Source organism: Balaenoptera physalus (genome assembly GCF_965194825.1).
Source record: "Balaenoptera physalus genome assembly, chromosome: 17".
Taxonomy (NCBI): Eukaryota; Metazoa; Chordata; class Mammalia; order Artiodactyla; family Balaenopteridae; genus Balaenoptera; species Balaenoptera physalus.
This window is the reverse complement of record NC_138895.1, coordinates 57,273,860-57,301,588: the sequence shown is the minus strand read 5'-3', so window position 1 is coordinate 57,301,588 and position 27,729 is coordinate 57,273,860. Positions and strand designations below refer to the sequence as shown.

Here is a 27,729-nt window from a genome sequence, read left to right as displayed (position 1 = left end):
CACAAGTTGGAATCTTGGCTCTACCAGTTACTTATAACTTCTAATACCTTGGGAAAAAGACATTTTCAATACTCAATTTCTACATTGTAAAATGGGTATAATAATACGGGCTCCCTTATAGAGTTGGTCTAAGAATTAAAGATAACACATTAGGACGAATAAATATTATTATTGTCATTGGTTCTGCTTTTTCCCTTTTTAACCACAATGTAGAATTCCTCTTCTATTCATAAACTTCAAATAATTTAAAGTTAGTTTTTGTTTCCTCTGAGTCTCCTCCTCTGGCTAAATATCCCAAGTTCCTTTAGCATCTCCTTGTCCAACGTGAGTTTAAGTTTCTTCAACTTCTTAATTGCTCTCTTCTGGACACTGCATGGTGTCTTTGGGCTCCCTTTTAAATATATAGTACTAAGAACAGAATGCACCCCAGCAAATGTGGCTTGATGAGCTAATCCTTGAAGGGTGGCGGGAATAGGGGAATGAGGAAAGGATATTCTCACTGGAAAACAGTGTAATTAATGAGCGAAGGAGAAAAAGCCATAATAGATATGTCATGTTTAGCAACAGATGAGCTTAACTGGCTAAAAGAGAGTCATAGTGAGAAAAGATTTTAAAGTGGTATATTATGCAGTCCCTGGAACTATGAGACTATGAATTCTATCAATATAAAGAAAAACCAACAAAATCATCATTATAGGAGATTGATCTATTACTTGAAAGCAAGCAACCAAGAATTTATGTGAGCTACTCACAAGCAGGAAAATGTTATATTATAACCCTTCTCTTGCTCCCCTTTGATAAAAACAATCAGTAACCCTAGAATCACCCCAAAGGAGATGCTGAAAACTTGGAGACGATTCACAAACCGTACATTCTGTTTGGCTGTTGGCTGTCGCAGTCCACTGTGGTTAGAAAGAGCTTGGTGACCCAAAGAAGTTACTTTGTCCTGTCCTGGGAAGCACATCTCAGTAGCTTCAACCTCCAGATTTCCTTTATTCCTAGCCCTTTCTTTTCTTGCCTTCTGGTCCTTTTTCCATTCATTCAATTTGCATAATGCTTAGGACCTTTGGGGGTTCATGCCACCTCTACCGAGTACTAGCTGTATGACTTTGGGCAAATTACTCAGCTTCTTTGTTATTCAGTTTCCTCTTTTGTAAAAACCCATCTTTACAAAAGTGGATTTTTACAGGACTTTAAAAATTAACTGTGACCATTAAATGAGTTAATGTATCCAACGTGATTAGAAGAGAGCCTGGCAATAGTAAGTGCTATGTATGTTAATTATTGTTATTTTGGGTCATTATTATTCAGACACTCTGCTAGGCACAGGGGATGCAGAGGAGAACAGGACAATCCCTTACCCTCAATGTTCACATTTCTCCTGATTTTGTGACCAAGGCAATGACTTTGGAAGCAGATTCTTGAATACAATTTATTAGCGATCATTGTCTTTGTAACCCTGGATGAGGCACATAATTCCTCTAAGCCTCTTTCCTCATCTGTAAAATGGGGATTAATAAAATCTACTTGGAGGATTTGTTCTGACTTTTAAATAAAACGAAATATGCATATTGCCTGGCACACAGTTGAACTAAATATACACTCCTTCCCTCATAATCCTGTGGCCACACCTAAGGCTAGGGGACCTAACCCTGAGCTTAAGAGCCAGCGATTTCTTCTAACGTGCCAGGCCGGAGCACGGAGGTGTAGCGGGAATTCGTCTTCAGGAAGGGCAAAAGCGAGAAGGTAGGATAGAAGAGAGACAGGAGGGAGGCAGGGAGGCCGAACCGCACTACATCTCCCGGGATGCTCAGCAAGAGGGAGAGCCGAGCCCCGCCCCGGCCCGCCCCGCCGGCACAGCAGGCGCTGCCCACCCCACGCAGCCCGGCGGCGCGCAGAGGCTACAAGTGCAGCGGCTTGTGAGCGGGGTACTTTCCCGAGGAGCCGCGCAGGCACAAGCGCGCGGTGCTCGAGCCTCGCTGGGTGGCCAAGGCAGGAGGTGAGTGGCGGAGAGAGGGACGGGGAGGAGGCGCTGGGGCGAGGGAGAGACCCCGAGAGCCTGGCCGAGCTGGGGAGCGCGTCCCCAGTCCCTGCCCAAGGTGCCTGCCTTACCTTAGGGTATTTGGCGAACGCAGCCCAACACCGGGTACCTCGGCGAACGCGGAGTTCACCCGGAATGGATTGACTGATTCCGCGGGGGACACCGCTGCCCGGAGCTCGCGGCGCGCCCTTCCCGCACAGCGCGCGCAGGACGGATCCCGAGGTCGCCTCCCCCAGACCAGCCTCGCCTGTGTCAGTTAGTTCCAATGCAAATATTAATGTACTTAATTGCTGGCAGACGGACGAGGGAGAGTGCTGTCCCCTCGTTTTGCGGTGCAGTTTTATTAACCGCGCTCTTAAACCAGAGAGACGAGAGGGAGTAGACTGAAGGAAAGAGCCTTTAGCTGGTCCCCTGGGATTATCCATTCTCCCCTGAGAATGGAAGCCCCGGATAACGGAGCTGCAAAGGAAATCGACTGTGCAGCTTGTTCCGATGGAACAAGCAGAGTCTTTTAAGAGAAAAAGAAGCAGGAGAAGGGAATTAAGTGGAGATTTCTCTCCCTCTTTGTTATAAATTGGAAGTCCCATAAGGGACTCTGCCGATTTTTATCTAAAGTAATCCAATTTGATGGGTTATTTGTACCAAGGGTTAATCACAGCGCCTAATGTTTGAGGGAACTGCGAGATGATTTCTCATTTCAGTAATTGGTCAAACCCGTTATCATCACTTCCTTCACTGAGGGATCCTGCAGTGGGGGTCTGTCCACCTACTAAAGGAAAGCTCTGGTTCAGTTGTGTTTTTCCTGCACCTGATTTTTTTTTTGTTTGCTTTTGTTTTGGGTTTGGTTTTTTTCTGTTTTAGCCGCAGAGAAACGCCGATAATAGAGAAGTGTGTGTGTGTGTGTGTGTGTGTGTGTGTGTGTGTGTGTGTGTGTGTGTTTTAAACAAATTCTAATGTAGAACAGAAAACATGTGAATTTCCTCTCCCATATTTTAAGTGAGTTGCCAGGTGGATTTTAGGTTAGCCTACCTGCGTTTCTGTGTGGGTTACCAGCTGCTGGGATGTGGATTTTGAAGCATAATAAGCCTCCAAGACATGAGTTAAATCAGTTATTACCCTGAACTTGGAAGCAAAATAAAAGGGGCCCTTGCTTGAAACCTCTGTACTTGGTGATAGCGGAAAGTACATTTTCATTCCTCAGAAAGATGGCAGAGGCAGAGAAAGATGGGCAAGTGGTTTTCTGCTCAACACAAAGTTCTATCCCATAAAGGTGCCTTGCTGTGGTGGGGCTGAGGGCATGTCACGGTTACAGAGTTCCAGAGGTAACTTTGGAAATAGCTTTCCACCTATTTGCCTCAACAAAACTGTGACTCTGTGGGTTGATGATTTGTCTTTTATTGTCAGTTTACTTCTAGATTGGATTTGTGAAAACTTCTAGACAGCTGATTTCCTGTACACATTTGTCAGCAAACCGTGCTGAGGGAAAGGAACTCATACCCACTCAGACCCAGTGAGCGGGAGTAGCAGACCTATACCTGGAGCAGGCAGTGTGTGTGTGTGTGTGTGTGTGTGTGTGTGTGTGTGTAGGAGTGGGCTAGCCCATTGTATTTTGCAGAGATCACACAATGACGTGTGTTGTCTACATACTTTTGGGTCCAGAACATGCTACCACCATGTAGCAGTAAGCTGAGAATGGAAGCACAATGAACAGGGCTGTGTGACTAGGGTCTCTGGATATACAAAGTGTAAGGTTAGGAGGGGTGGCTGATTAAGCTAGCCATCTTTCACCCATTTCAGAGCTACCCAGTCAAAATGCTGAGCCCCAGCTCCAACAGAGCCCAACTGATAGTGACATATTGATCGGTTCACCCATGGTGATGCTCTAACACTAATCTGTATTAGAATCTGTTCTGAACTACAGAGAGTCTAAACACTTATAATTTAACAGAATTGTTGAGAAGTCTGTGCTTCCCTAGGTTCTTCAGAAAATCAGCAGCTCTGCTAAGAAAGGTCCCTGCTTTTCTCATTTGTATCTCTATGCAGGAAACCTGCCTTCTCGTTTGAGGGATCCTGTCACCGAAATGTGTGAGTCCTTGGATAAATTTGGCTTGGTGACGGCAATGCTTTCTTCAGAGACACTGCCACTTCCTCCATGTTCCTTTTCTACCCTGACCTAAGTTTCTCAGCGTTAATCCCTGTGATAAGTCAGAGGGTTTGCCCTTTTCACACTTTCCCACCACTAGGTAGCCTCTCCTTTCTCTTACCTCTTTTAGGAGGAATTGGGGCTGAAGTGTCAAGACCTGTGGCTACAAAGGAGATGAGGGCCTCGGGAGCAATACTACTGGTGGTACGGCCTTAGCTCCCGTTGGGTTCTTATCTAACTGTGTTGCTGTTGGCAGACTTTCTGGAAGCTGCTGGGGGATGTCTGACTAGCTCCAATGGAGCTCCACTATCTTGCTAAGAAGAGCAGCCGGGCAGCCCTGTGTGATGCTGTGGACTGGAGTTCAGGAGGGCTTCCCAGGGACCAGGCAGATGCAGCAGCCACTAAAGCTGCTCTCTGCTGCCAGAGGCATTGTACGTCGGCACCAAGAGCACCAGAGATGGAAGGGTCTAAACTTAGCCCTTCTCCAGCATCCCCTTCCCCCTCCCTGCAAGACAGTGCTATTCAGCCAGACTTCTTGCCACTAGGGCTTCTCAACTCAGGAAACAACCAAATAACAGCAGAACAGAAAGTCTGCAACTGCTGTAGCCAGGAATTAGAAACCTCTTTTACCTATGTGGATGAGAATGTCAACCTGGAGCAAAGGAACCGGCGCTCCCCTTCGGCAAAAGGGAGTAAGCACCTGGGAGACCTTGGCTGGGGAAATCCAAATGAGTGGTCCCACGAGGCTGCCATATCACTGATATCCGAAGACGAAGATGATACAAGCTCGGAAGCCACCTCTTCAGGGAAGTCAGTAGACTATGGTTTCATAAGCGCCATCTTGTTCTTGGTCACTGGCATCTTGCTGGTGATCATCTCTTACATTGTCCCACGGGATGTGACTGTGGATCCCAACACTGTGCCGGCCCGGGAGATGGAACGTCTGGAGAAGGAGAGCGCGAGGCTGGGGGCTCACCTGGACCGCTGTGTGATTGCGGGCCTCTGCCTTCTCACGCTTGGGGGGGTCGTTCTTTCCTGTTTGCTAATGATGTCCATGTGGAAGGGGGAGCTATATCGGCGTGACAGGTTTGCCTCTTCCAAAGAGTCTGCGAAACTCTACGGTTCCTTCAACTTTAGGATGAAAACTAGCACTAATGAAAACACCCTGGAGCTGTCCTTGGTAGAGGAAGATGCTCTCGCTGTACAGAGTTAATTCTGGTTGTGAACTTCTTGAGAGTCTGCCTTGGCATTTTATATGAACTGAACAAAGCAAAGCAAAGCAAAACAAAACATAACACATTTCTTAAAATTAACAGTGCAGCTTATCTGCCTGGCGAGGAAAGTCTATTTCCCAAACGAACAGCCAGTGAGTGTTTTTGTTCTCTATGTACTTTTATTTAGAAGAAAAGCCATGTAAGATGCATTAAGAAACCACAACCAGCTTCACCAGTCCTCAAGAGCTGAGAGTAACTAATCTGTAATGGCCATCAGCTTCTACTTCTATAGCAAAATATTTCTAACAATCCAGTGTGCAAACGATTTCTTTTACATGATATGGGATATTATTCTTTGGACACTAGGAGGTGTAGGATCAATTAGCAACCTATTTTGTGAAAAAGAATGTAAGCGCTAATCACATAATAAGGCTTACATTTAATTCTCAAAGGTGCTTATCCATTTTCTTGCTAAATTTATTCTTCCTGTAATTTGGCTAAACACTAAAATATGGGGTTTTGACTTTGAATATTTTGGAGCTTGAGGATACTGATTATTAAAAATGCAAAAACACATATGTTATATTCAAAACTATTCCAGTACACAGAAGTGGTAACTAAGTCATTAGAATAAACTTTCTAGTAAAATAAAATTATATAAATCAAACAATCTGAATTTAACCCAGAATGGTAGTGTCAGATATGAGGCAGTGTCACATGCCCATTTTCTAGATGAAGTAAAATTAATTGCTGATATAAATTTCATTTTCTGTTTGTGATTTAGCTATCATACTCGTTGTGCACGCTCTTGAAGTCTTTCCTGGTTCTCACACCAGAGAGGCAAGCATGAGATGTTTTTATCCTATTTCCAGATATCTAAACATCTAGGCAGGTTGAGTCATGATTGGCTCAGGCACACTCCCAGGTGACATTTTGTTGTTGTTTGGAGAAAACCTCCAATACAAGTGCAGCTAGACTCTTGGGGACCGTGCCTAGAAACTGGTGTCACTTACTCAGGCCAAACAACAAGTCATTGCCCCAGGATGGCAGCCGTCCTTAAGCTCACAGCCAAAAAAATTAAAATGAGAAGAGAGAGAGAGAGAGAGAGACTAAACACACTGATTCAGTGGGAACTGCACTCCTCACCAGAATTCACCTCCCCCTAACAATGGTCTAGGCATCATTCTGAGCACCTAATATCCAGGCCCTGAGTACCTGTGAGATCTTGCCTCATGAATTCAAACTTGCTTGATTAGAAGCACCATCAACAAAACAGTAAATACTTTGTAAAACACACACCTAGCATCCATGCTAACTCAGTGTCTTGGTACGGTTATGGTTCAAGAAGGGGATGGGGAATGCAGCCTCAGAAGTATCTTGCATTTTAGAATTCTTCTTTGAGGTGTTTCCAACCTCCCACTTCAAGAGTTGTTTTAGTTTCCATTACTGTGTTACCAGGATCAGTGGGGCCATTCTTAAAGAGGACTGGAGCTGGGAATTGGGGTGGGAGGGCAGGGAAGGGGAGGTGAGAAAGTGATTTCTTTGTAGATTCTAAAGCCTAATTCTTATGTCTGAAGTTTTTGTTGTTATTGAAGACTGTGGAATATGTGGGTGACTTTGGCTGGCAGAGTGTGTGAGTCAGGATATTTATGTGAATGAGCTCTTGTGGGTGTCAGATTGACTTGATGAGTTAGGTACACTATGTGTTAGTAAGGGTTAAAGCGAAATGCAAAAAGAGAAGATCAGAGGATAATAAAAATAGTGAGGACAGGTGTGTGAAAGAATTATTAGGTTAAGATGGTAAATTATATGGACATCAGAGGAAGCTAGATGTAGCTGGATTACCTTATCCTATGTAACAGACCATTATTGATTTGGAAATAATTGGTATAATATAGACATGATTTCTGTTTTCTACTGCTTTTTGAAGAAACTTTTGTTTTACCGTGACTCTCGTGTGTTGAGGCCGGCTTAACAGCAGTATAAATTTCATATTCTGAAGGTTTATATATAAATTTTCAGATTCTAACCTGCTTGAGGATCTACTTTGCGTGACGTTGAGGCAATAAGGGAATGATCTCCTTGACTTCGTGAGTAGGTCTGAGCTGTGTGTTTTTTTAAATACACTTTTAAAAAATACATGTTTATTCAGAGATGCTAATTGGCATCAGCTGAGTTTTTATTTATTGATGAAACAGGATTAATTAGTCAAACTGCAGACTTAAACAATTAATGAGCAGCCTGATTTTCAGCTTCTGAAGTAAGACAAATTTGAGAATCAAGTGTTAGGACATTTTTTCAGTTCTGTAAAACTGATGATAAAGGAGAAAAAGTCAAAGCTCTTCATTTGGAAGCATTTAATGAATCTTGTAGTGCTACCAAACTACATATAGTTCTGATGTGATCTAAAGGATATATATTCCTACATATATATTCATATAAATATATGTATATATCCCAATTAGGAAAAAATATTCAGGGAAAAAAAGGCTTAAATCAGAATATATTTCTTCCTTTTCTTCCTTAAAATTTTAAAATTGAAATATAGTAAGTATATGCTTACTTATTTCCACATTATTTAAATCTGCTCATATATAGGGCAGATATATAGGGCATATCTCTTTTAACTTTTCCTTTTATGTGGGCAGACCATTACTCCAAAAGGAACCAATTCAGAACATTATCTGGGTGTCTCCTCTAGTGCTGTGTTGACGTGATTTAGACAACTGCCTTAATCAGTTATGATTTCCCCAGGTATTCAGCTGTGTAGCTCTAGTTCATCCTGTCAGTGCCTAAATTCAAGACAAAGATCAACTGAATTTAAAGTGACGGTAACACAGGTAACAAAAAACCCTGAACTTTAGACACTGTTGTTTCCAATCTGATAAAGAGGGTTTGGGGCTCTAAATGTATTTATTTAGAAGTACTTTGGCAACATCAGGTGATACTGTTATAGTCACTGAACAGACCATAGCTATGGTGTTGGTCTTGGATGCTTCCTGGAGATTTGTGACTTTACGCCTATCTGTCTCTTTAACATGGTGCTGGTTGTTATCTATGAGAGCTTTTATTGCTAGACCTGGAGAAGCAGAACTCTTTTTGCAGAGGTCCATAGTTTAGGTCTTTAACTTTTTACCAGGTTTTAGAAAACTAAACTTAGAGTCACCTTCCTAATCTTAAAAGAAGACAGCTCATTGTTCAGCGTTGAGACCCAAAGGGGTGAGTACCACAAAGAAAGCTGCCTTTCTCTATTACTACGGGGATCTACAGGCTGCTAATGGACAGTTTAATTGTCTTAATGACTTTAATAAAAACTGTTCCTCTTTAGGTCACCTTAAACTGTTTGTGGCAGAGCTGCCATGATTTCTTTGCAATGTTGTGTGTCCTTTTTAGCCATCTGGAGCTCCTAAAGCAGACCATCTCATATGATGTACTGGCTCCCTCATAAGAAGAATGTCTTTTCTCCAGGCTCCCCATTTCATAGCTGGTTTATAGTTTAGAGGATTACAGGACTGCTTGGAACCACGAAATTCTTGGTGGCTGTGGGTGTTTTTACCCACAAAATTGCCATGCCCCTTGATGCTATACTACCTAGCTACTTGCCTTGATATCAGTCTCACATGCTTTACTGTCTGCTTAAAATATGAGTCCATCCCTCTCATACTTAATTGTTTTAGGGACCCAACTGGACCAGTACTGGCACATGTCCTTCGAGGTGCAAATTTAGACAAAGAGACTGCCCTACCAAATTCATTTGTGCCTTCCCTTTGCTGTTGGGCATAAGGATAAATGAGTGAGTGAGAATTATGTCAGTTGAATATCAGGAATTAAAGGTGTGAATCCAAGTGGCTCTACTTTTTGTGACTTCTTTGTGACAGGCAAAAATTCTGGGCAAGAAGATTTGAACATTTTAGCCTTCATCTTTCACACGTGCAATGACAGGCACATGCAAAACCTGGATTATTCATATAAAGTTAAACAAAAAATGTTCTATGTATATATTAGGAGAAGGTTTTTCAATCTGAAGGTCAGATTCCATTGCATCAATAACTGCTACCACAAAAATGTGGTCTGACAAAAGAGATTCACAACCTTCACCAATGGTTCACCTATTCAGCAAGATTTAATACCACCAACTAGATTCCACTGTGACAAAGGAATAAGACAGATCCTTATAGTTCTCTGTAATGGGGTTTAACCTTTCCCAGAATTGCGCATAAAGAATGACTACAATAAAAAGAATTATGGTGAAATCTCACTGGCTTTTCTCAGTATAAGATGGTTTGTAAAGAGAATTAACATACCGTCTTTCAGCTGATTTTCAGCCATATAATTTTATGGTTCATAGTATTCTATAATATTCTTTCCTTCCAACTTTTGTATGGGCATAAGCCTTGGGAAGTAATTTGCCTGACTTGTGCACTAGCACTGTAGAAAGTAAGATGTTATTTTAAACATAAAAAATTGATTTCAAAAATCCATGGGTTACTTTTAAGAGTGTACCTGTCTATCATTTATGTTTGTTAGTGTGCAAGTTTATGTACACTCAAGTCTATGTATTTACTAGGAGAATATTTTATAATTATAGAACTGTAATATTTAAAGCTATCATTAGAATAATTTTCTTATAGGAAACTTGGCATGCCTTAATGTTGACTTTAAGGACAAGAGAAGTCTTTCACAGGTCATAAATGAAGAATTTGCAATCAACCTCAGAATGAGATGCCATAATTATATGGATTTTTTTTGGTTATTCAGCTTCCTGCAGATGTTTAATTTACATTTTTAACCTCTCAATTTTAGGCTCATAAAAGTGTGGCATATTTAGAAATCATTTTACCATGATTATTATTTTATTTCAGGGAAATATGAGTAGCAGACAGTGTTTTCCTCTGCTTTATTAATTCTCCTGTGTTTCAGGAAGAGCCAGCCTTGTTTTCCCACTACCATCTTCATGCTTCCTAGCCAGGCTCCGAACAAATGTCATACAAGAAAGTAAAGATAGGTTATTCTATATAGTGTATTGAGAGTTTTAGTTTTATGGTTCTCATTGTGCTTTAAATTTTACTGTTCTTGCCAAACAAGAAAAATAATTTGATGTTGATTATTTGTTTTTGATATTCTAAAAAGGGCAGTTATTAAGGTTCTTGGCTTTTTATTAGGGCATTTGATGCCATATATGTTAATAGCAAGTGTGTCATATCATTTTAAAATAAAACTATTTATTAAGATGTTTTATTGTGTTTGTTAACTTTCATTTAAATCTGAATCTTTAATGCTGATTTGGTCTTTTAAAATTATATTTCAAATTATCTGTCGAAAAAAATTAGAAGTAATATTTACCCCTGATTCAAGCATAACATTCTTCTTGCTACCATATCATTGGACAATGTAAACTATGCCTTTTTTTCCTACTTTATATGAAATAATGAAAGCTATTTGGGTTTCTCTAAATTACTCAAAAAACACAGGAATAGATATTTTAAAAACACTTACCTAAAAAATCTAGAAAGCTTTTAGGTGAGAAACAAATACTGGATTAGCTTGTGCCCCTGCTCTTAATCATTTTTTAATCTAATTTTGATCTCCATTTTCATTTGAGAGATGGATAAGAATTTATATAATTAAGTGGAATTTTATCCTTATTTTGTATAACTGCTGTCAAGGTTGAGAATCCTGAAGCGACAATTTGAAGTGAAGCCCCGTATATTGCTCCACTCATTTAAAACAAAAATTGGATCAAGATTCTTATCTATTATAAAGAAAGAAAATCTAGTCTTTTTTCATATGTATTTTTTGCTAGAAGACCTTTTTTCAGTTAACTACCTCTGGTCATTCAGAATGAGCTACACGATGCTGCTACAACTCCATAGTCTCTTGCTACCTGACCCTGACAGGTCAGCAGGAAGGCTCTCAGGGACCCAATCTGATGCAACTACCTTTTCAAATGTTACTGGTTGTCCAGTTAGAGGGAAAAAGAATCTGAAAGGTCTCAACAGGCAGTGTACCGCCTCACAACTTGTTAGCCAGGACTAGTTACATAGTGCGACTCATACCAGGAAATACATTTCTGATATGTGCCCTGAAATGGCACACATCTCAGCCATGGTTTTTTCATCTGTAAAACAGGAATAATACTGTTTACTTTGCAGGATTCTGATGAAACTTAAGATAAATGAGACAAAGGCTGAGAGAGAAATCCTGTTCGGTATTCTATCATTAGATCCACATTATCTTTAGCGGGCTGCTTTGTAACAGCAGAACCTGGGTTTCTGGAAGTACTTGGGAACCATGATCATGTTGATTAAGTACTGCTGACAAATTACTGTATTGGGTCATCACCAGGATCCAAAATAATCTCTTCCTCTTCTTTCTTCTTTTCCTTTTCTCCTTCTTCTTCTCTTTTCCTCTTCTTATCCTCCTCCTCTTCCTTTTCTCTCCTCTCTCTTCCTTCACCAGCATTATCAACTATGTGGAAACCATTCATTTGCAGATCTTTTATTTCTACCATCATAGATATGTCCGAGAAAGAAAATTATATTTCCCTTCATGAGATAGAAAATCAATCTGGAAGACTGTCTTTTGCTTAATTGTGAAGCCAACTGCGTGCTAATATCTTGTACCATAATCTTCCATACCTTGAATAGCCATAGTTCCAATCATCAGCATGCTATGTGGCAGAAAACTCAGTTATCTTTTTGAATAGAACAGTTTTGCCACAGGAAAGTCCAACAAAATCCTTTTATTTGGTTGAAAAATATATATATTTTTACATTCATAATGTTAAAACTTAAATGATTCTATTCCGTGAGCACTCTGGCAAAAGGCTGTTCTTCACTGCTATTTATCCAGACCTGAGTGTTTGTGTGCTTATATTGAATTTACCTTTGAATTCTATTTGAATTGCCCACATTCTGCCAAATTAGGAAAATTAACTCTTCTGGAATACCGATGACATTTAGAACAACTGCCAAAAATTAAACTCATTTTCCCTTGATGCTTAAATGGCATAGGCAGCAATGCCCCTGCTGCTGAGTGGATCCGTAGCAGAGAAACCAGGGTTACCAGAGAAGGAAGAGGGCAAAGGCAGGACCTGGTTGCAAACAGAATAAAAGGGGTTGCTAGATTTTAAACAGTAATAGATGAGGCTGAGAGAGACTTCGAGAGAAAAAGTTTCTTTAACGACACAACCTTATGTCAAAGATCATATTAAGGGCATAGCTGTTCTGGATAATCTCAAAAGAGCCATCATTAAGCTGAGAAAGAGAAACTGGGGACAAGAAGCTAGGAAACTATTCGGGCTGGAGGCAGGAAAATTTTGTGTATGGTTAATGGCACATGAAACTAATGGAAGCAAGTAGCAGAGAAGTCTAAGTTGCTGAAGGAATTTTATTGCCAAAGAAGCCCTTAAATATTTGAGCCTTAAAAAACAACACTTGGGCCCCAATACTTGTACTAGCAGGAAGCAGTCCTGAACATTTGTACAGGACCTAAGGAGGGCATACTCCTGAATATGCACTTTAGATGTGGCCAAAAAAGGCAAGGAAGAAACAAACTCCTGGAAGCTTGAACAGGAGCTTTGGGGAATAGTAGACAAGTGAATTTCTTCCAGAAATCAGAACAGAGCCTAATCAAGGAATTTACCCACCCCTAGGACAAAAGGACTGTATCATACCTGACAGAGTTTCAGCATTTCTATGGATCAATGATATGATTATCATGTCCCTGTTACCATCATTTTAAATTGTATATGAGGGATAACTTGTCTTCCTAGTTTCCAGTTTTTTAGATCCCAAGAAGAGACATCCAGATCTTATGCAGAAGACTGTGCACATCCTGGAGCTGTTTGACTTGGAGCTGGAGGTAATATCTAGATGGACCTTTTAGTCATCCCCCTTGGGAGTTGAGTATGCTCTGTGTGTAAGGAGAAGGGATAGACCATGGCAGGTTGACCAAAGATCATACCCCATCTCCTTTGTGTAGAGTTGTTGCTAGAGAGCAGTGGCCCAATGGGGTACTACATTTCCCAGCTTGGTTTTCATTTAGGTGGGGCCAAATGACTAATTTGCACCAATGGAATGTGAGCAAAGTGATGTGTATTACTTCCTGGATTAAGTAGTTAAGAAAGTTGCATACTTTTATTAATTTCCCTCCCCAATCTGGTGGCTGAATTAAGCAGGTGGTTAATTTTATGTGTCAACTTGACTGGACTAAGTGATGCCCAGATAGTTGGTAAAACATTATTTCTGGGGCTTCCCTGGTGGCGCAGTGTTTGAGAGTCTGCCTGCTAATGCAGGGGACACGGGTTCGAGCCCTGGTCTGGGAAGATCCCACATGCCGCGGAGCAACTGGGCCCGTGAACCACAACTACTGAGCCTGCGCGTCTGGAGCCTGTGCTCCGCAACAAGAGAGGCCGCGATAGTGAGAGGCCTGTGCACCGCGATGAAGAGTGGCCCCCGCTTGCCGCAACTAGAGGAAGCCCTCGGGCAGAAACGAAGACCCAACAGAGCCAAATAAATAAATAATAATTAAAGGTGCTAATAATTAAAAAAAAAAAAGTGAAGCTTACATTTAAAAAAAAACAAAAACAACAACAAAAAAACATTATTTCTGGATGTGTCTGTAAGGATGTTTCTAGAAGAGACTAGCTCTTGAATGGGAAGTCTGAGTAAAGAAGATTGCCCTCACCAATGTGGGTGGGCATCATCCAATCTGTTGAGGACCTGGATAAAACAAAATGGTAGAGGAGGGGTGACTTTGTTCTCTACTTATGCTGGGACATCCATTTTCTCCTGCCCTCCAACACTGGTGCCCCTGGTTCTTGGGCCTTCAGACTCAGACTGGGACTTACACCATTGGATCCCCTGGTTCTTGGGCCTTTGGGTGTGGACTGGAACTACACTATCAGCTCTCTGGGCCTCCAGTTTAAGTCAGCACACTGTGGGACTTCTCAGCGTCTGTAAGTGCATGAGCTAATCCCTCATGATGAGTCTTTTTCTAAATATCTATGTCTATACTAATTTATCTATCATCTATTGGTTCTGTTTCTCTGGAAAACACTGACTAATACACTGCCCAAGAAGAACTGTGAAGCCACAATGAAGATGACAAATCCTCCATTAGCAAGGTTTGGGGTGAGTGTGGGTGGTGCAGGATGCTGTCTGCTCCACAGTTATCAGGAACCTATGCTGATAGGAGCTCTGTCATCTTCAGCGTATGACTTCCGAGATCACCCTGGTTGTCAATATTTAGCCAGCAGACAGAAAAAGAGACAGCATGGAGGCTTTCATTTCAGTTGGTTAGCACTCAACCTTATTGCCACATCTAACTGCATTTCCCAGCAGTTAGATGTGAAATGTCATCCAGCAGTAATATCCAGGAAAAAGAAGAAATGGCTTTGATGGACAGCTAGCTAGTCTCTGCCAAAATGTGTGACCTGGTTGTAGTCAATTTCCTGATTGATATTTTCCAATTATTTTCTTCAATTTTGCTTAACAAAAGTTTCCTCTAATTAATTATGAGTATTTGACTTGTTTTTTTCTCAAGTGAATTAGGTTAAGTATCTCATTGTATATCATGTTCAATTATCCCCAAACTTAATGACTTAAAAATAAACTTTTATTATTTGGGAGGAGGTTAGCTGTGTGGTTTTGGCTCGGGTCTCATAAGGTTGCAGTCAAGATACTGGCTGGGGCTGCAGCATTTTAAGGCTTGACTGGGACTGGAGGAGTCAATTCCAAGATGGCTCATTCACAATGCTGGCAAGTTTGTGCTGGCTGTTGGTGGGAGACCTTGAGTTCTTAACACATGGACCTCTCCATAGGGCCTCTTAAGGTTCCTTAAAACATGACTGCTGGGTTCCCCTAAAGAGTGTGATACTAAATAGAAGGAGGATGCTGCAAAGTTTCCTATGGCCAAGTTTCAGAAGTCAAACACTGTCCCTTCCACCATATTCTATACAGTCACTAAATCCAGCCCACATTCAAGGAAAGGGGAACTAGGCTCCACCTTATGAAGGGAGGAGTGTCAAAAAATGTGTGTCAAAAAAAAAAAAAAATGTGTGTCTATATTTTAAAACCTTCACACTTAGAGTTTTGATTTTTCTAAATCCTTTCATCCTCTTTAGTGTTGCTAATATAATACTTCTTTACCTAATTGGTACTTTAATTAACTCCTTTACTTAATTACTTTTTAAATTAACATTCCCATTTTTAGGAATGTTAATTACATCTTTTATTTAGGATGTATTAATGAGAGCACTGAATTTGATCTTTAAAAAGTCAACTGACTTTGGGTCTTGCAGAGAAAAGTTAGGCTCTCAAGCCCAAATGGAGAGAGACATAGGTCGGTGGATGTGGGCTATAATTAACAGTAAACCGAGCCAAGCACTCCACTTCAAAATATAAGATGTGCATCATGATTTGGGGAAAAACCTCCAGTTCCAGTTTCTTCTTCTCCTTTGCAGTGACAAATCTGTCCAATTCTCAATCAAAACACCAATAGTTATCTATTATGGTGGAAAATCATTATTACATCATAAAAACAAGCGATTTACTAAATTGATGCTTAAAGAGGTTAATGATGAAAACTAACACTATTGAGTGCTTATAATGTGCCAGGCCCCTGTTTTCATATTTTACGCATTTAATCCCCACAACAATGCTATGAGGTAGGTACTCTGATTACCCTGATGTTATCCATGAGCAAAGTTAGATTTACCATTACCAAGAAATTATTAGTTTGCCCCAATGATTAGCTTTGTCACCAAGTTCATAAATGGCAGGGTTGGGGTTCAAACCGAGAGTTTGGTTAATAAACTTGCTTAAGGTTAAAGCTAATAAATGGTGGAGCTGAGACTTCCCACCCAAGCCTGACACAAAAATCCATGCTCTTTGTTATCTATACTAAGCTGCCATTTACTTCTGTAGTTCTTTTCACCTGAACTGCCTGTCCTTCCCTTTGCCAAGGCCAAACTCATTGATGATTTCTCACATCATCATTGATCTCTCCTTTCTTTAAATGACCATAGCACTTAGTATCTATATATGTATTCCACAATTCACCCAGTGTAGGCTGCCTTGTATTGATCACTAATTGTTTCATGGCTTAGACGTTTCTCTCCAGTTAGACTTTAAACTCTGGGAGGGCAAGCATCTCTCTTACCTCCTAGTACCTAGATTAATACTTACTCATACCAGTCACTTGATGATTGTTCATGACTTGCATAAATAGGAACATCATAAATTCTCCTGATTTATAAATTCTTGCCAAAACAAGTAGTCTGGCCCCAATACTAAAGTAGCCTCTTATCTTGGAAACCAGGGTAAGAAAAGAACCCAAGGAAGGAAAAAAACCCTAGAGGAGAGCCACAAAGTGGATTAAAGTTAGAAAGCATGACACAAGGGAAAATGTAAAAGAACAATGACTTCCAATTATAGAGCCAAAGACTAAGGCATAACTTAATAGAAATTCACTAATTTTGATATTCAGAAACATTCACTTCCACCAGGAATCAAAACATTCAAATTAGCATCTTAAACATGATTTTTATCATCAAATTGGGAAGTTTTTCCTTTTTTAAAAGTAATATTTAATGTTGCCGTGAGAGATGCTATCTCATACATTGCTTCATAGGAGCATCAATTAATACATTTCTTTCTGGAGCACAAGTTAACAGTTTGTACCTGGAGTCTTCAAAATATCCTTTCAAGAAAACTTAGAGTAGAAATATTCAAGGAGATAGATAAAAAATTATTTACAAAGATATTTATCACTGCATTAGCTAAAACAAGGAAATACTGAAAACAATCACATAGCTCAATAATAGGGGGATTGCTGAGATGGGATAAGTCCATAAAATGAATTGCTGTAAAACCCCTAAATATGATTTTCAAAGATTTTTAAGGATATTGAGATATTTTCAAAGATATTTAAAGATATTTTATGGATATGCCCATAAAATAACATTAAGTGAAGAAGTTCATGATGTAGACCCTTTTCTCAAATATAGCATCATCCCAATCATGTGCTATCTGTGTGATTTATATATACATAGGACAGAAGGAAACATCAAAATGCAAACAGTTATCTCTAGAGTGAGGTTATTAGTGATTTGTTTCTTTTGTTGTTTTTCTAAATTTTCTTTCCTTTTTATTTTTTAAAGTGCTTTTAATTTTTTAACAAATATTTTTTATAATACTATATGCCAACATTTATTCAAGGGAGTTACAGATATTAACTCATTTAATTTAATCCTCATAAGAACCCTATGAAGTAGGTACTGTTGTTACCTCAATGTTATTGATGATGAAACTGAGGCAAGGAGAGGTTTAAAAATTTCCCCAAGGTCACACAGATAGTAAGCTGTGGAAGCAGGATTCGAGCCCATGCACTTAACTATACTCTGATTGTGAAAATCTTTTGAAACCAGAAAATAAAATAAAATAATTTTTAGTTGGAGAAAATTATGAGTTAATTATACAGACTTCTCTGGGCTAATATAAGAAGGTAAGAAAGCAACGTGAAGAATTCAGTTATTCATTAGGAAAGACTATTCTGATATCCAGGATTATTACACTAGAACGAGTTATCAGGCAAAATGTGGGAAGTTCTCAGTGAGGCAATAAAAATGGGATTGGTGGTCATCTGGTATATGTAATGTCTTCTTGCTGAGATTGGTGGTGTGACTCTCAAGGTCCCTGCCAGGCCTATGATTCAGTGATTCATGAAATAATAAAGCAGATTTGGATGATCCAGTTTGTTCCCTAAGTACATTTATACTCTCATCCTTTAAAGGAGTCACATAGATGAGACTCTCCTTCCTGTAAATATAATAATTTAATTTTTTAAATCTACAACTTAGAATAACAAACATAATCTAAGTACTTTCTAAGAAGAGAGAGAGAATCCACTGTTTTCTCACCTTTCTTCTCAGACTTGAATAAGTCGACTGAGGAAAATATAGTAGAAAGAAGAATTCGTCAGCACATTGTCAGGTAAGTATAAGGATTACAGCATATAAATAGCTACGATGAATAATTTATTTGATAGCTAGATGGCATCATTTGGTCTGAACTGTAATTCATCAGTTTTCCTTCCTCGTCTTTTAGGGCTTTTTTTTTTTTTTTTTTTTTTTTTTTTTTTTAGGGCTTTTATGAGTTTAGGTTTTGTGTTAGAATATACGTCAGTGGAAAAAGAAATACCTGTTTAACAATTAAAACATATTCTTATTTGCCAAGAGGCCTATAGTTATTCTGAGAAGTTGGTTTTATTGTTGTTGATTTCTATCCAATTGCAAAAGGAAAACAGATTAGTAGGAAAATTACTAATTTATTTTCTCACTATGCTAAACCATACTGGTTTTAAAAAAGGAATGGCCCACTTTGTAGCTTGTTACTCACAGACTGAACTTCTTCCTGCTCAGGGAGAGTGAGTGGAAAGTAAAACTACTCTATATGATAAATACGAGGAACTTTAGAGTTGGATATAGGCATCTAGGGAGAAAAGAAAAGGACAGAGGGAGAAAAGGACAGAGGGAGAAACGAACAGAGAGAGAGGGCCCAAGAAAGTGGTTAGAGGCTTCAGAAGGAAAAGTCTACTTGTTGACAAATTCCCAGTTGCAAAGATGGCAGAAGGGTTTTGAAAATCAGCAATGTTGCATATTTAATATTAAGCTGGTCCCTAGTCATAATTATTCTGTATGTTCTCTCTCAATGTCTTTAAGCCTTTCATACAAGTCAGCCATATATAACAGCCTCATATTAGTGGAGCCATGGGGAATTTAAGGGTAGGACAGAGAAGAGAAGGGCAGGCCCCTTGGCATTACTCCTCTGCTGATGCCCACATGGTGGAGGCACCAGCAGTAGAGGGGGACGGTTGTTCCAGAATTACATGATCTTTAGCGAAGCAAGTGAAGATTTGAACTAGACCTAAGAGCAGCAGGTAGATGCTAGCATTAGTAGAAAAGTAGGCTCTGGTGTGCATTGACGTACTTTTAATTTCTCCCAAACTGGCTAGAGGAAGGGGGTCCTTGAAAAGAGTTGTGATGAGGGTGGGGGAGGGAAGTGGTTGTGGATGAAAGCTACAAACACTTGTGTTATGGGAGTAAATGGTAGAAATTGAGATAGGAAACAACAACTACATGTGATGGTTATGTAAGCTGAAGTTTATTCTACGAATAATGGAGGAAATACTGAGATTTTCTTAAAAAGAAAAATGGCATAATCAGAATTTAGTTTTAGAAAGAAAACTCAGATAATGGGGTAGAGATCAGATTGGAAAAGTGAGTAAGGACTGTTGGGAAACAATAGAAAGGGGCCAAGGAGAAATGATGAACTTGAAGAGTGAAGGAAGAAACTGAGAGGAGGTAATATATTAGGCATTTCAGAGATCAGAAAAAGTTAATGATTGATTTGAATAGGGTGGGGCCATTGAGAGAAATCACTTGGATAATTTGTCACTGACCAAGTTATGAAAAGCATAGGAAAAAGCACTACGTTTGGTGGAAAAAAGATATGCGATATGCTGAGTTTGAGGTATGTGGGGGACATCCAAGTGAAGGTGTCTAACGGTCAGTGGAAATATGATTCTGGAATACTAGAATGAGGTTGGGTTTATTTATGATATAAAGCTATGTGACAATATTCTCTTAACCCAAAATTAGGACCCAGGGTCTTTCAAATTTTCAATGGTGAGTGAATTTATTTTCATGAAAATTTTTATGAATATGAGAATATGGAAGTATATTGTTAGATTTTAATTAATTACCATCAAGTAAAAAAATAAAGCCACTGAAATCAAAACATCCCTGGAAAATCCAGGAGGTATGGTCACTATACTTCCATCTCATCTATTTCAAAGAGGGTCAATACAATTGTGATGTAAACCAAAGCTTAATAATATTCAAAATCAATCAGAAGGAAAGCAAGGGAATACCTGAAGTTAGTCAATAGCCACAATAAAAGTTTAAAAGTTAACCTTTAGGTTTCTATTAAACAAAGTGAAAAATAGAGTGAAGAATATTGGATCACAGTTATGAAGTACCTGATAAAAAGAAAGTCTAGATATTAATTTAGACAGAGAAATATTCCCTTGTGCAAAATTTTAGGAGGAATTATCATGTGGATCTTTAGATAAAGGCCAATGAGTAACATAATGGAAAATCATTTTAGTAAGGCTAAGAAATGTTCTTCATATCATTAAGTCCAAAAGGAAGATAGGTTTTTCAGAAAACTAGGATACTACAGCCCAAGTTTCTTTCTCATGATAACTTAATTAAGGAATGGAGCCAGAATTATCTTGAGGATTGAATAGTTAGCATGCTTCTCTGGATGACTCTTAAATATTGAATTTTTTCAAGTAAGCTTCTTACAAAATTGCTGAATTTCTGATCTTTTGTTGAATTCTCTGATGAGTGTCTAGAAAGTATGTTTCAAATGCTTCAGGTGTCAGTTATAGGGGAAGAGTTGAGATTCTACAGTGAAAATTTCAGAGGCTCCTTTTTATGTTGTTCTATATGGAAGTTCTTACCATGTGATTCAAATCTCAATAATCTATTGTTTCTTTTATATTACTTATAAAATCTCTAAAAGTAGTGAATATTGGAATTTATGTTTTAAAACAGTCTAATACTATGCAAACCATCTTATGCCTAGATTTGTGTTTATTTAGCTAAATTCCAGGGCAGAATTTTTAGCACTTTAGAAGCACAATTAGCATTTTTCAGAATTTATCTAAAATGCAGCTCTTTGCCTTTAACTGCTTGGGGTTTGTGTGTATTGTGGCTGACTCATAACACCTACTTTATCTGGGCTGATTTGAGACATAACATATGGGAGTGTCACAATGGGGAAAAGTTTGGTTTCTTAGACTTACCAATGGGAGGAGAGGAAAGGTTTAATTACGATTCAGCCAGATAAATGGGACAATTTAATTCCATGAGAAATATGAACTAGGAAATATCTGGAAGACTGTAGTAAGGCAAAATAAAAGAAAATAATTTGGAGGAAATTAATTCTTATGAATTCTTTCATTTGTTCAATAATTTACTGGTTGACTGTAATATTCTAGGAATTTTGCTAGGCAAATAGAATATAAAGGAAAGAAAAACCAAACCAGAAGCTACCTATCCTCAAGGAATTTTAATCTAGTAGAGGAGACAGGTGTGAATCAAATAATCACATATGAAAATAGTTCAATTGATGATAAATAAAACAAAGGGAAAAGGACAGGGAGAGATGAAACTATAATATGGGGAAGGAAGTGACACTTGGACTGAGACCTGAAGTTTGATGATGGTGGGAAGATAAATGCTGTAGTTCGGGTCATTGAAAGTGTCACCAAGGTAGGTTCTACCCACATGGTTGAATTGAAAAATTTCTAAATACTCATGAGTGAGTCTGAAAGGAGGAACAGATTAAGAAATTAGAGAAAATGTGGAGCCTACAATAAGCCCTGACCTTGTGCATTATATACTAAGTTTGCTTTGAAGGGTTTTCAGTCTATTCACGAGAATCAGCTGTTTATCCTTAGGAAAATGTATAAAATAATGCAGGATATTTTCCTTCATGTTGGAGGTAATCCAGCATGATGGAGGTTGAAACCCATCATGTCAGGGTGTATTATGTACTTTTATTCTTTGAATCTCTGAAATTTTAGTCAGGTGTGCTTGGAGAGATGATGGAGATTATTGTCTATGCCAGGTTTATTTGTGTGCAAAGAGGCTTACTTTCACGAAGCACAGCTAGTTCCTTCCTCAAACCCTGTTTAAAATGATGCCCATTCTATCAACTTTCATCTTTGGTGTTAATAGCAAAAAGAATGAAACACTGCCGTGTCATTTTCAAACATTACTGCATTGAATTGTAGTTAGTTAAGAAGTGTAGGAGGGATTACGTTAGGTCAAGAAGGATTCTTTGTTGGCCTTTCTTCCCAAAAGTTGTACAGAAAGGCACCAAGCCCTTTGGCTAGGTCTGTTTTGTGTTGTGATTTGATGGAAATAGTGGCTGACTAATTTTTTTGGAAGTGAGAGTTCTTTGTATATTTTTTTTAGAATGAGCCTTTGAAATAAATATATTTCATAAAGGAATTGCCTAACTTTTGGAAAGTTTGGTTGATGTTATGAATATCCTCATGTAAGGACTAAATAGGAAAAAAAGAACTCAATTACTCCACCAGGAAGAGCGTTAGGACTGCATATTAATTTGGATAAATAGGGAAATAGGAAGAGGGTAACATTTCTTTTTCCTGTGGCTTCTGGGAACAAAGGCTTCTATTGGATGTGAGACTATCAGTTTCCAGGTCAAGGTGATTTTCCTGGAGAAGAATAAGAGGGTCAGTTTAGATGCTGTTAAAATATCTTACAATAATATGGAAAAGGCATCTTTGCTTCGGGCACGGCCTAGCTGTAGAACTATTCCTGTGGCTCTCATTTAAAAGGATAAGGGATAAAATAAACAATTTTCATTAAGTCATTATTAATAAGAGTTCACATTTATTGAATCCAGCTTCTGTGCAGATCTCTTTATAATGATTATCTCATTTAATCCTAACAGCTCTTTGAGGTAGGTTCTATTTAGATGATGAAAAAAAATAAGTAGTAGTGAGATTAGAAAACCCAAAGTAATATCTAGTAAGTAGATGATCCTGGACTGGAGCCCAGGTTTCTGACTCCAGAAACCATGTTCTTAACTGCTATAGCATACAGAACCTAATATTGTATCAACTATACTGAAGATGTTTATTGGATTAATGGAGGAATGGGTTCATGAATGAATAGAAACAAAAATAAGGTAAATAAAGGCAATGAGATTCTCTTGCAAAGGAAAAAATTTAATAAAGATTTTGGCTGTGGTGAAATTTGAAACACACACACAGAGCAAAACAACTCACAAAGGACCCTATACAAGTAAAGAGTTGCTAAAAACCTTCTAGGAAAGGTGCTAGGTAGGTGGATTTCTTCTCAAAGAAGGGTCTCATAGTATTCAGAGGGAGGGAGAGAGGGAAAAACAGTCAGAAAGGTAGACAGACAGAGAAAGACAGAGAGAGAAAACAGAGAGACAGAGTGAGACAGAGCCCTAGTTTTTCATTTTAATTTAGGAATTCAGGAGCTGGTGTATCAGAGCTGCAATAAGAGGAGGATCCTTTAGTTGACATAGTCCAGCCAGCTCTGACCCAATCCCTGAGCAAACAAATCACCTCCTTTCCCTTCTGCACTGCAGTTTGGCTTGAGTGTTGAACCAGTAAAAGCTTTGGGGGTTGTAGCACTTACAGGATAGTTCACTATAGATTATCATATAGAGTTACATCACTGTGCCCTCTCCAGTTAATGACATCCTTGGCTAGGGCTCATATCAGACACCAGCCATCAGGTATGACATTGCTGCAGCCCAACTACAAAGTGACATAGAGAGAATTTTGAAAAAGGGCAAGGGGATAATTGCATCTCTTCTAAGGAGAGCTTCAGGCACTCAGCCAAGTAAAGGTTAAGACAAGTTAATGTTGCAGTCAGAGCAGAAACAAGCCACAAGCATTTGCTGCCTCTCACACTCCTGCCAACGGAAGCATTCTGTCAAAACTGCACTCAGAGTGGGCTTGCTAATAATCGTCTAGCTCTGCTACTGGCAACTCCTCTCCTAAGATAGGATCTGTGACCAACAAGGCCCGTGAGACCCAGCATTGCTTCCCTGGTGCACTTGGCTTTTCAACCCAGATCGCCAATCCCAAGATGCTAGCTTGACCCTTGTTCTGCTTTCTCTAAGCTTCTTGGGGGTATCACTTGGAATCATCAGATCCATTATGGGGTCTGTATGTCAATGTGCTCTGAAAACTTTCTAAGCAGTACTTTGCATCAGGTATATTAGATGATCAAGCCATATCAAATCATTCTTGTTATAGGCCAAAATATATAATGGTTCGACTTAACATGTTTATCATACCCCATTTTTTGACTGTACAAATATATGTATATATTTGGAATAGTATCAGTGACTTTGTTCACAATTCCACCTGCTAAGTGCATAGCTCAAAGTAAGTGTAAGATGGGGAAAGGGTATTTGTATTTCCTATTGTCTTAATTTGGTTTTCCTCCATTACTAAGGTGATTACACATCTTTTCATAAGCTTATTGGCCATTTGCGTTTCCTGCTTTGTGAATTGTCTTTTCGCGTGTCAGTCCTTCCCCTGACTCAGGTCAAGAGAGTTAAGCCTGGGTGGAGTTCTTCTAATACCTCCCTTCATGGAGGATGTAAACCTTATGGATCCTGCATGCATGTAGAGAGCTCAGTTTGCATGCTCACTTACTGGTTTTCAACACCCCCTTTGTTTCTGCTACACATTTGAAAGTATACTTGTTCTGTTTTTACTTTGTGATGTTTTTTCTTTTAATAAAGGGATTATTATGGTAATTTGTCCAAACTATTCCTGGAACTGGAAATTTTCTTTTAAATTTACTTTTGGGTTATTATAAAATTCTTATAGAATTCATCAAATGATATATCCTAGTTACATCATCAAAGAAGTTCTGCTTTTAAAAATGTCATTTTTAAATGCTCAGAGAGAAAAAAAGTTTAACTTCTCTCTTGATAACACAAGAAGAAAAGCACGATTCAACAGGAAAGTGAAAGATGCAGAGTTCGGTACATAAATGATTCAGTGCTAAACAAGTAATGGTATAGACTCCAGAGTAAGTTGCAAAGCATTTACTAAGGGGAAATTGCTCCTGATTTGATAAGGGAAAAATAAAAGACCTGACCAAGGAAGTCATAGGGAAATTGAGCACATAAATGTACTGTTAATTCTGGCACCATTAGGCTCATTTTCTCTGTAACAACTACATAAAATTTAAAAGTACATACATGGGGGCTTCTTGAAGGCATTAAAAGCAATTTATTCGTTTAAAAAAATAGAAGAGAAGCAATTTATAGCAGCAAGCACTTAAATCAACTTTGTTAAGGTCCTTTCTCTGATAAAAGTAATTAATTAATTCACCCTATATGTAAGCTTAAGAATACCCTTAAGAGGACAGCAAAAGAAAAAATCTTCAGAATATTATAATATTTGAAAACCAATCACCATTTTATTTTTCTTATTATGAATAGTCTGTGCTGAGGTAAATATTGATGTATCCAATCTGGTGGAACATAGTAATACAAAAAGAATGCTATATACTTCTTTCAAAGGAATTTCACTAAATTAAGGCTACATATTTGTTATCTTTAAATTATCCACATCAAGGATGATCCTAACCATTTAGTTTGCATAATCCTAATCAGGCATCACTGTCTCCTACTGCCAGCAGTAAGAAATACCTGGCTTCTTAAATGCTAAACTTGTAGACCCCATATTAGGAAATGAATGAACAGTCTATAATCTTATCCTTTTCTAGTATTGCTCCTTTGGGTATAGTCTCCTAGTTCTTAAGGGAACAAAAATGATTAATGGAATTTCTGAGGTCTGTGATCAAAGCAGAGGTCTGCTGGGAATAATAAGCAGTGCTGGCGCCATAAGCTTGGAACTTATGCTATTACCAGGTAAAGAAACCTTTCCCCAATTTAGCATCATTCTTGGAGTTCCTACAACAGGTACTGACCCAGTCATTTTGAACATAGCTACAAGGAGATGTTAGATGTATCCTTATGAAGAAAAACTGATTTTATTTCATGCAGTGATCTCACTCTGTTCCTCTAAATTTGCAGATATGTATCTTAGGGCGTAAGAAATGAACATGTTGGTTTGATAAGGTTCAGGAGCAAAGACACTGAAGTTAAATATCTCAAGAATATACTGTAACAGATTCAGAATTTTAGTTCCTTCCATCTATTTTTAAGTCAGGAAGGGAAACAAAGAGATGAAGTGATTTCCCATGTGCTATTTACTGAAACAGACAGGTGAGGGGGACCCAAGAATTCTGTAAACGTAAACACTTTATATCATATGCTAAAAGAGTTCCCCGATTTCTGAACATAGTAAAATTTAATTTCTGTATCATCAGGTAGATTTATGATCCCAAATTCTGGAATGTTGCCTTCCATTTAGTTGGAGGTCGATAAAACCCAAGTGTTTTGAAAATTTAATAATATAATAAAATAAATAACTTTAAAAGTTCAGAAACAAATTCAAACTCTTTATTTTTCAGTTATACCTTACTTTCTTATTACTAAGTATTTTATTGTTGCTTTCAAGTGATTAGAATATAATCCCTTGATTCTAGGATCCCTTTTAAGCACTAATTGACTGACAAACACCAAAAAAGAAAAAAAATATATTTTTATTCCCTCTCATCCCTATATTCCCCAATTCCTGATAATATACTTTTTCCTGTTCTTTTTTCTCTTTTTGTCTGTTCATACTCTCATCTAAACCTTAAGTTCACTTTAATTTGGTAATAAATTTATGTTGCTATTAGTATTCAACTTCCACTCTGACCTTAGTTCTAATATGAGTTTTAGAAAATATAGTACTTATTTTTCTTGTGTACATCTCCTATCTTAAATATATTTATTTATTTGTCATTTATTTGCTAATTAAGCAAATCATTAGCAGAATTCAAAATGATTTCTTAAACTTCTGTTAAAAAGCAAACCATGAGGGTATAGAATGCAAAAGTGAGATTGTTTTTTTATTAGCTTAAAACAGAAATCTTAGTTAGGCTTGGACACTTGAGAAATAAAAATCAATGATGCCAATTAACTATTTTATTGTAGTATAAAATGTCCTCTTCAGAATTAATTTTGAAAGACATATTTTTAAGTGGGACTTCCAACCTTATTTTCTTGCACTATATTTAAAGAATTATTTTATAGTAATGCCTACTCTTTGATTGATATTTGATTTCTCATTAGAAACAGTGGCTGCCAAAAGACAATGAATATCTTTAAAATGCTGAAGGAAAAAAATATTGTTAACCTATAAGTCTATAACCAATGAAAATATCCTCCAAAAATAAAAGCTCAATAAAAACATTTTCAAATGGACAAAAATAGAGGTTTTTATCACCAGCCATCCCGCACTACAAGAAATGTTAAAGGAAGTTCTGGCAGAAGGAAAATGATATCAGAGGGAAGCCTGGATCAGTAGAAAGGAAAGAAAAGCATCATAAAGGGCAAGTAGGGAGGTTGTATTAGTTTTCTATTCTATGTAACATATTATCACAAATTTTGCAGCTCAGAACAATGCACACTTATTATTTCACAGTTTCTGTGAGTTAGGCATCCAGGTACAGTTTAACTGCATTGTCTACTCAGGCTCTCATAAGGCTGCAACCAAGGTGTCAGCCAGTCTGCTTTCTCATTTGGTAATGACTGGGGAGGAATATGGTTTCAGAATCACTTAGG

The 27,729-nt window shown here is 38.3% G+C and overlaps 1 protein-coding gene across 2 annotated transcripts; it reads left to right on the top strand.

The window, feature by feature from the left end:
- Positions 1-1,910: 1,910 nt before the first annotated feature.
- TMEM74 (transmembrane protein 74) lies at positions 1,911-9,656 on the top strand. Of its 2 annotated transcripts, none has more exons than XM_082432908.1 (2): positions 1,911-1,999; positions 4,441-9,656. In XM_082432908.1, the coding sequence occupies exon 2, from the start codon at positions 4,480-4,482 to the stop codon at positions 5,395-5,397; it is 918 nt and encodes a 305-aa protein (XP_082289034.1). In that variant the 5' UTR covers positions 1,911-1,999; positions 4,441-4,479; the 3' UTR covers positions 5,398-9,656. The 2 variants fall into 2 exon arrangements, with proteins under 2 accessions (XP_082289034.1, XP_082289033.1); XM_082432907.1 differs by having other exon boundaries at positions 4,085-9,656.
- The last annotated feature ends 18,073 nt before the right edge of the window (positions 9,657-27,729 follow it).

Coding starts and splice junctions, on each gene's coding strand:
- TMEM74 (XM_082432908.1), top strand. CDS start 4,480: ATGGAGCTCCACTATCTTGCTAAGAAGAGCAGCCGGGCAGCCCTGTGT.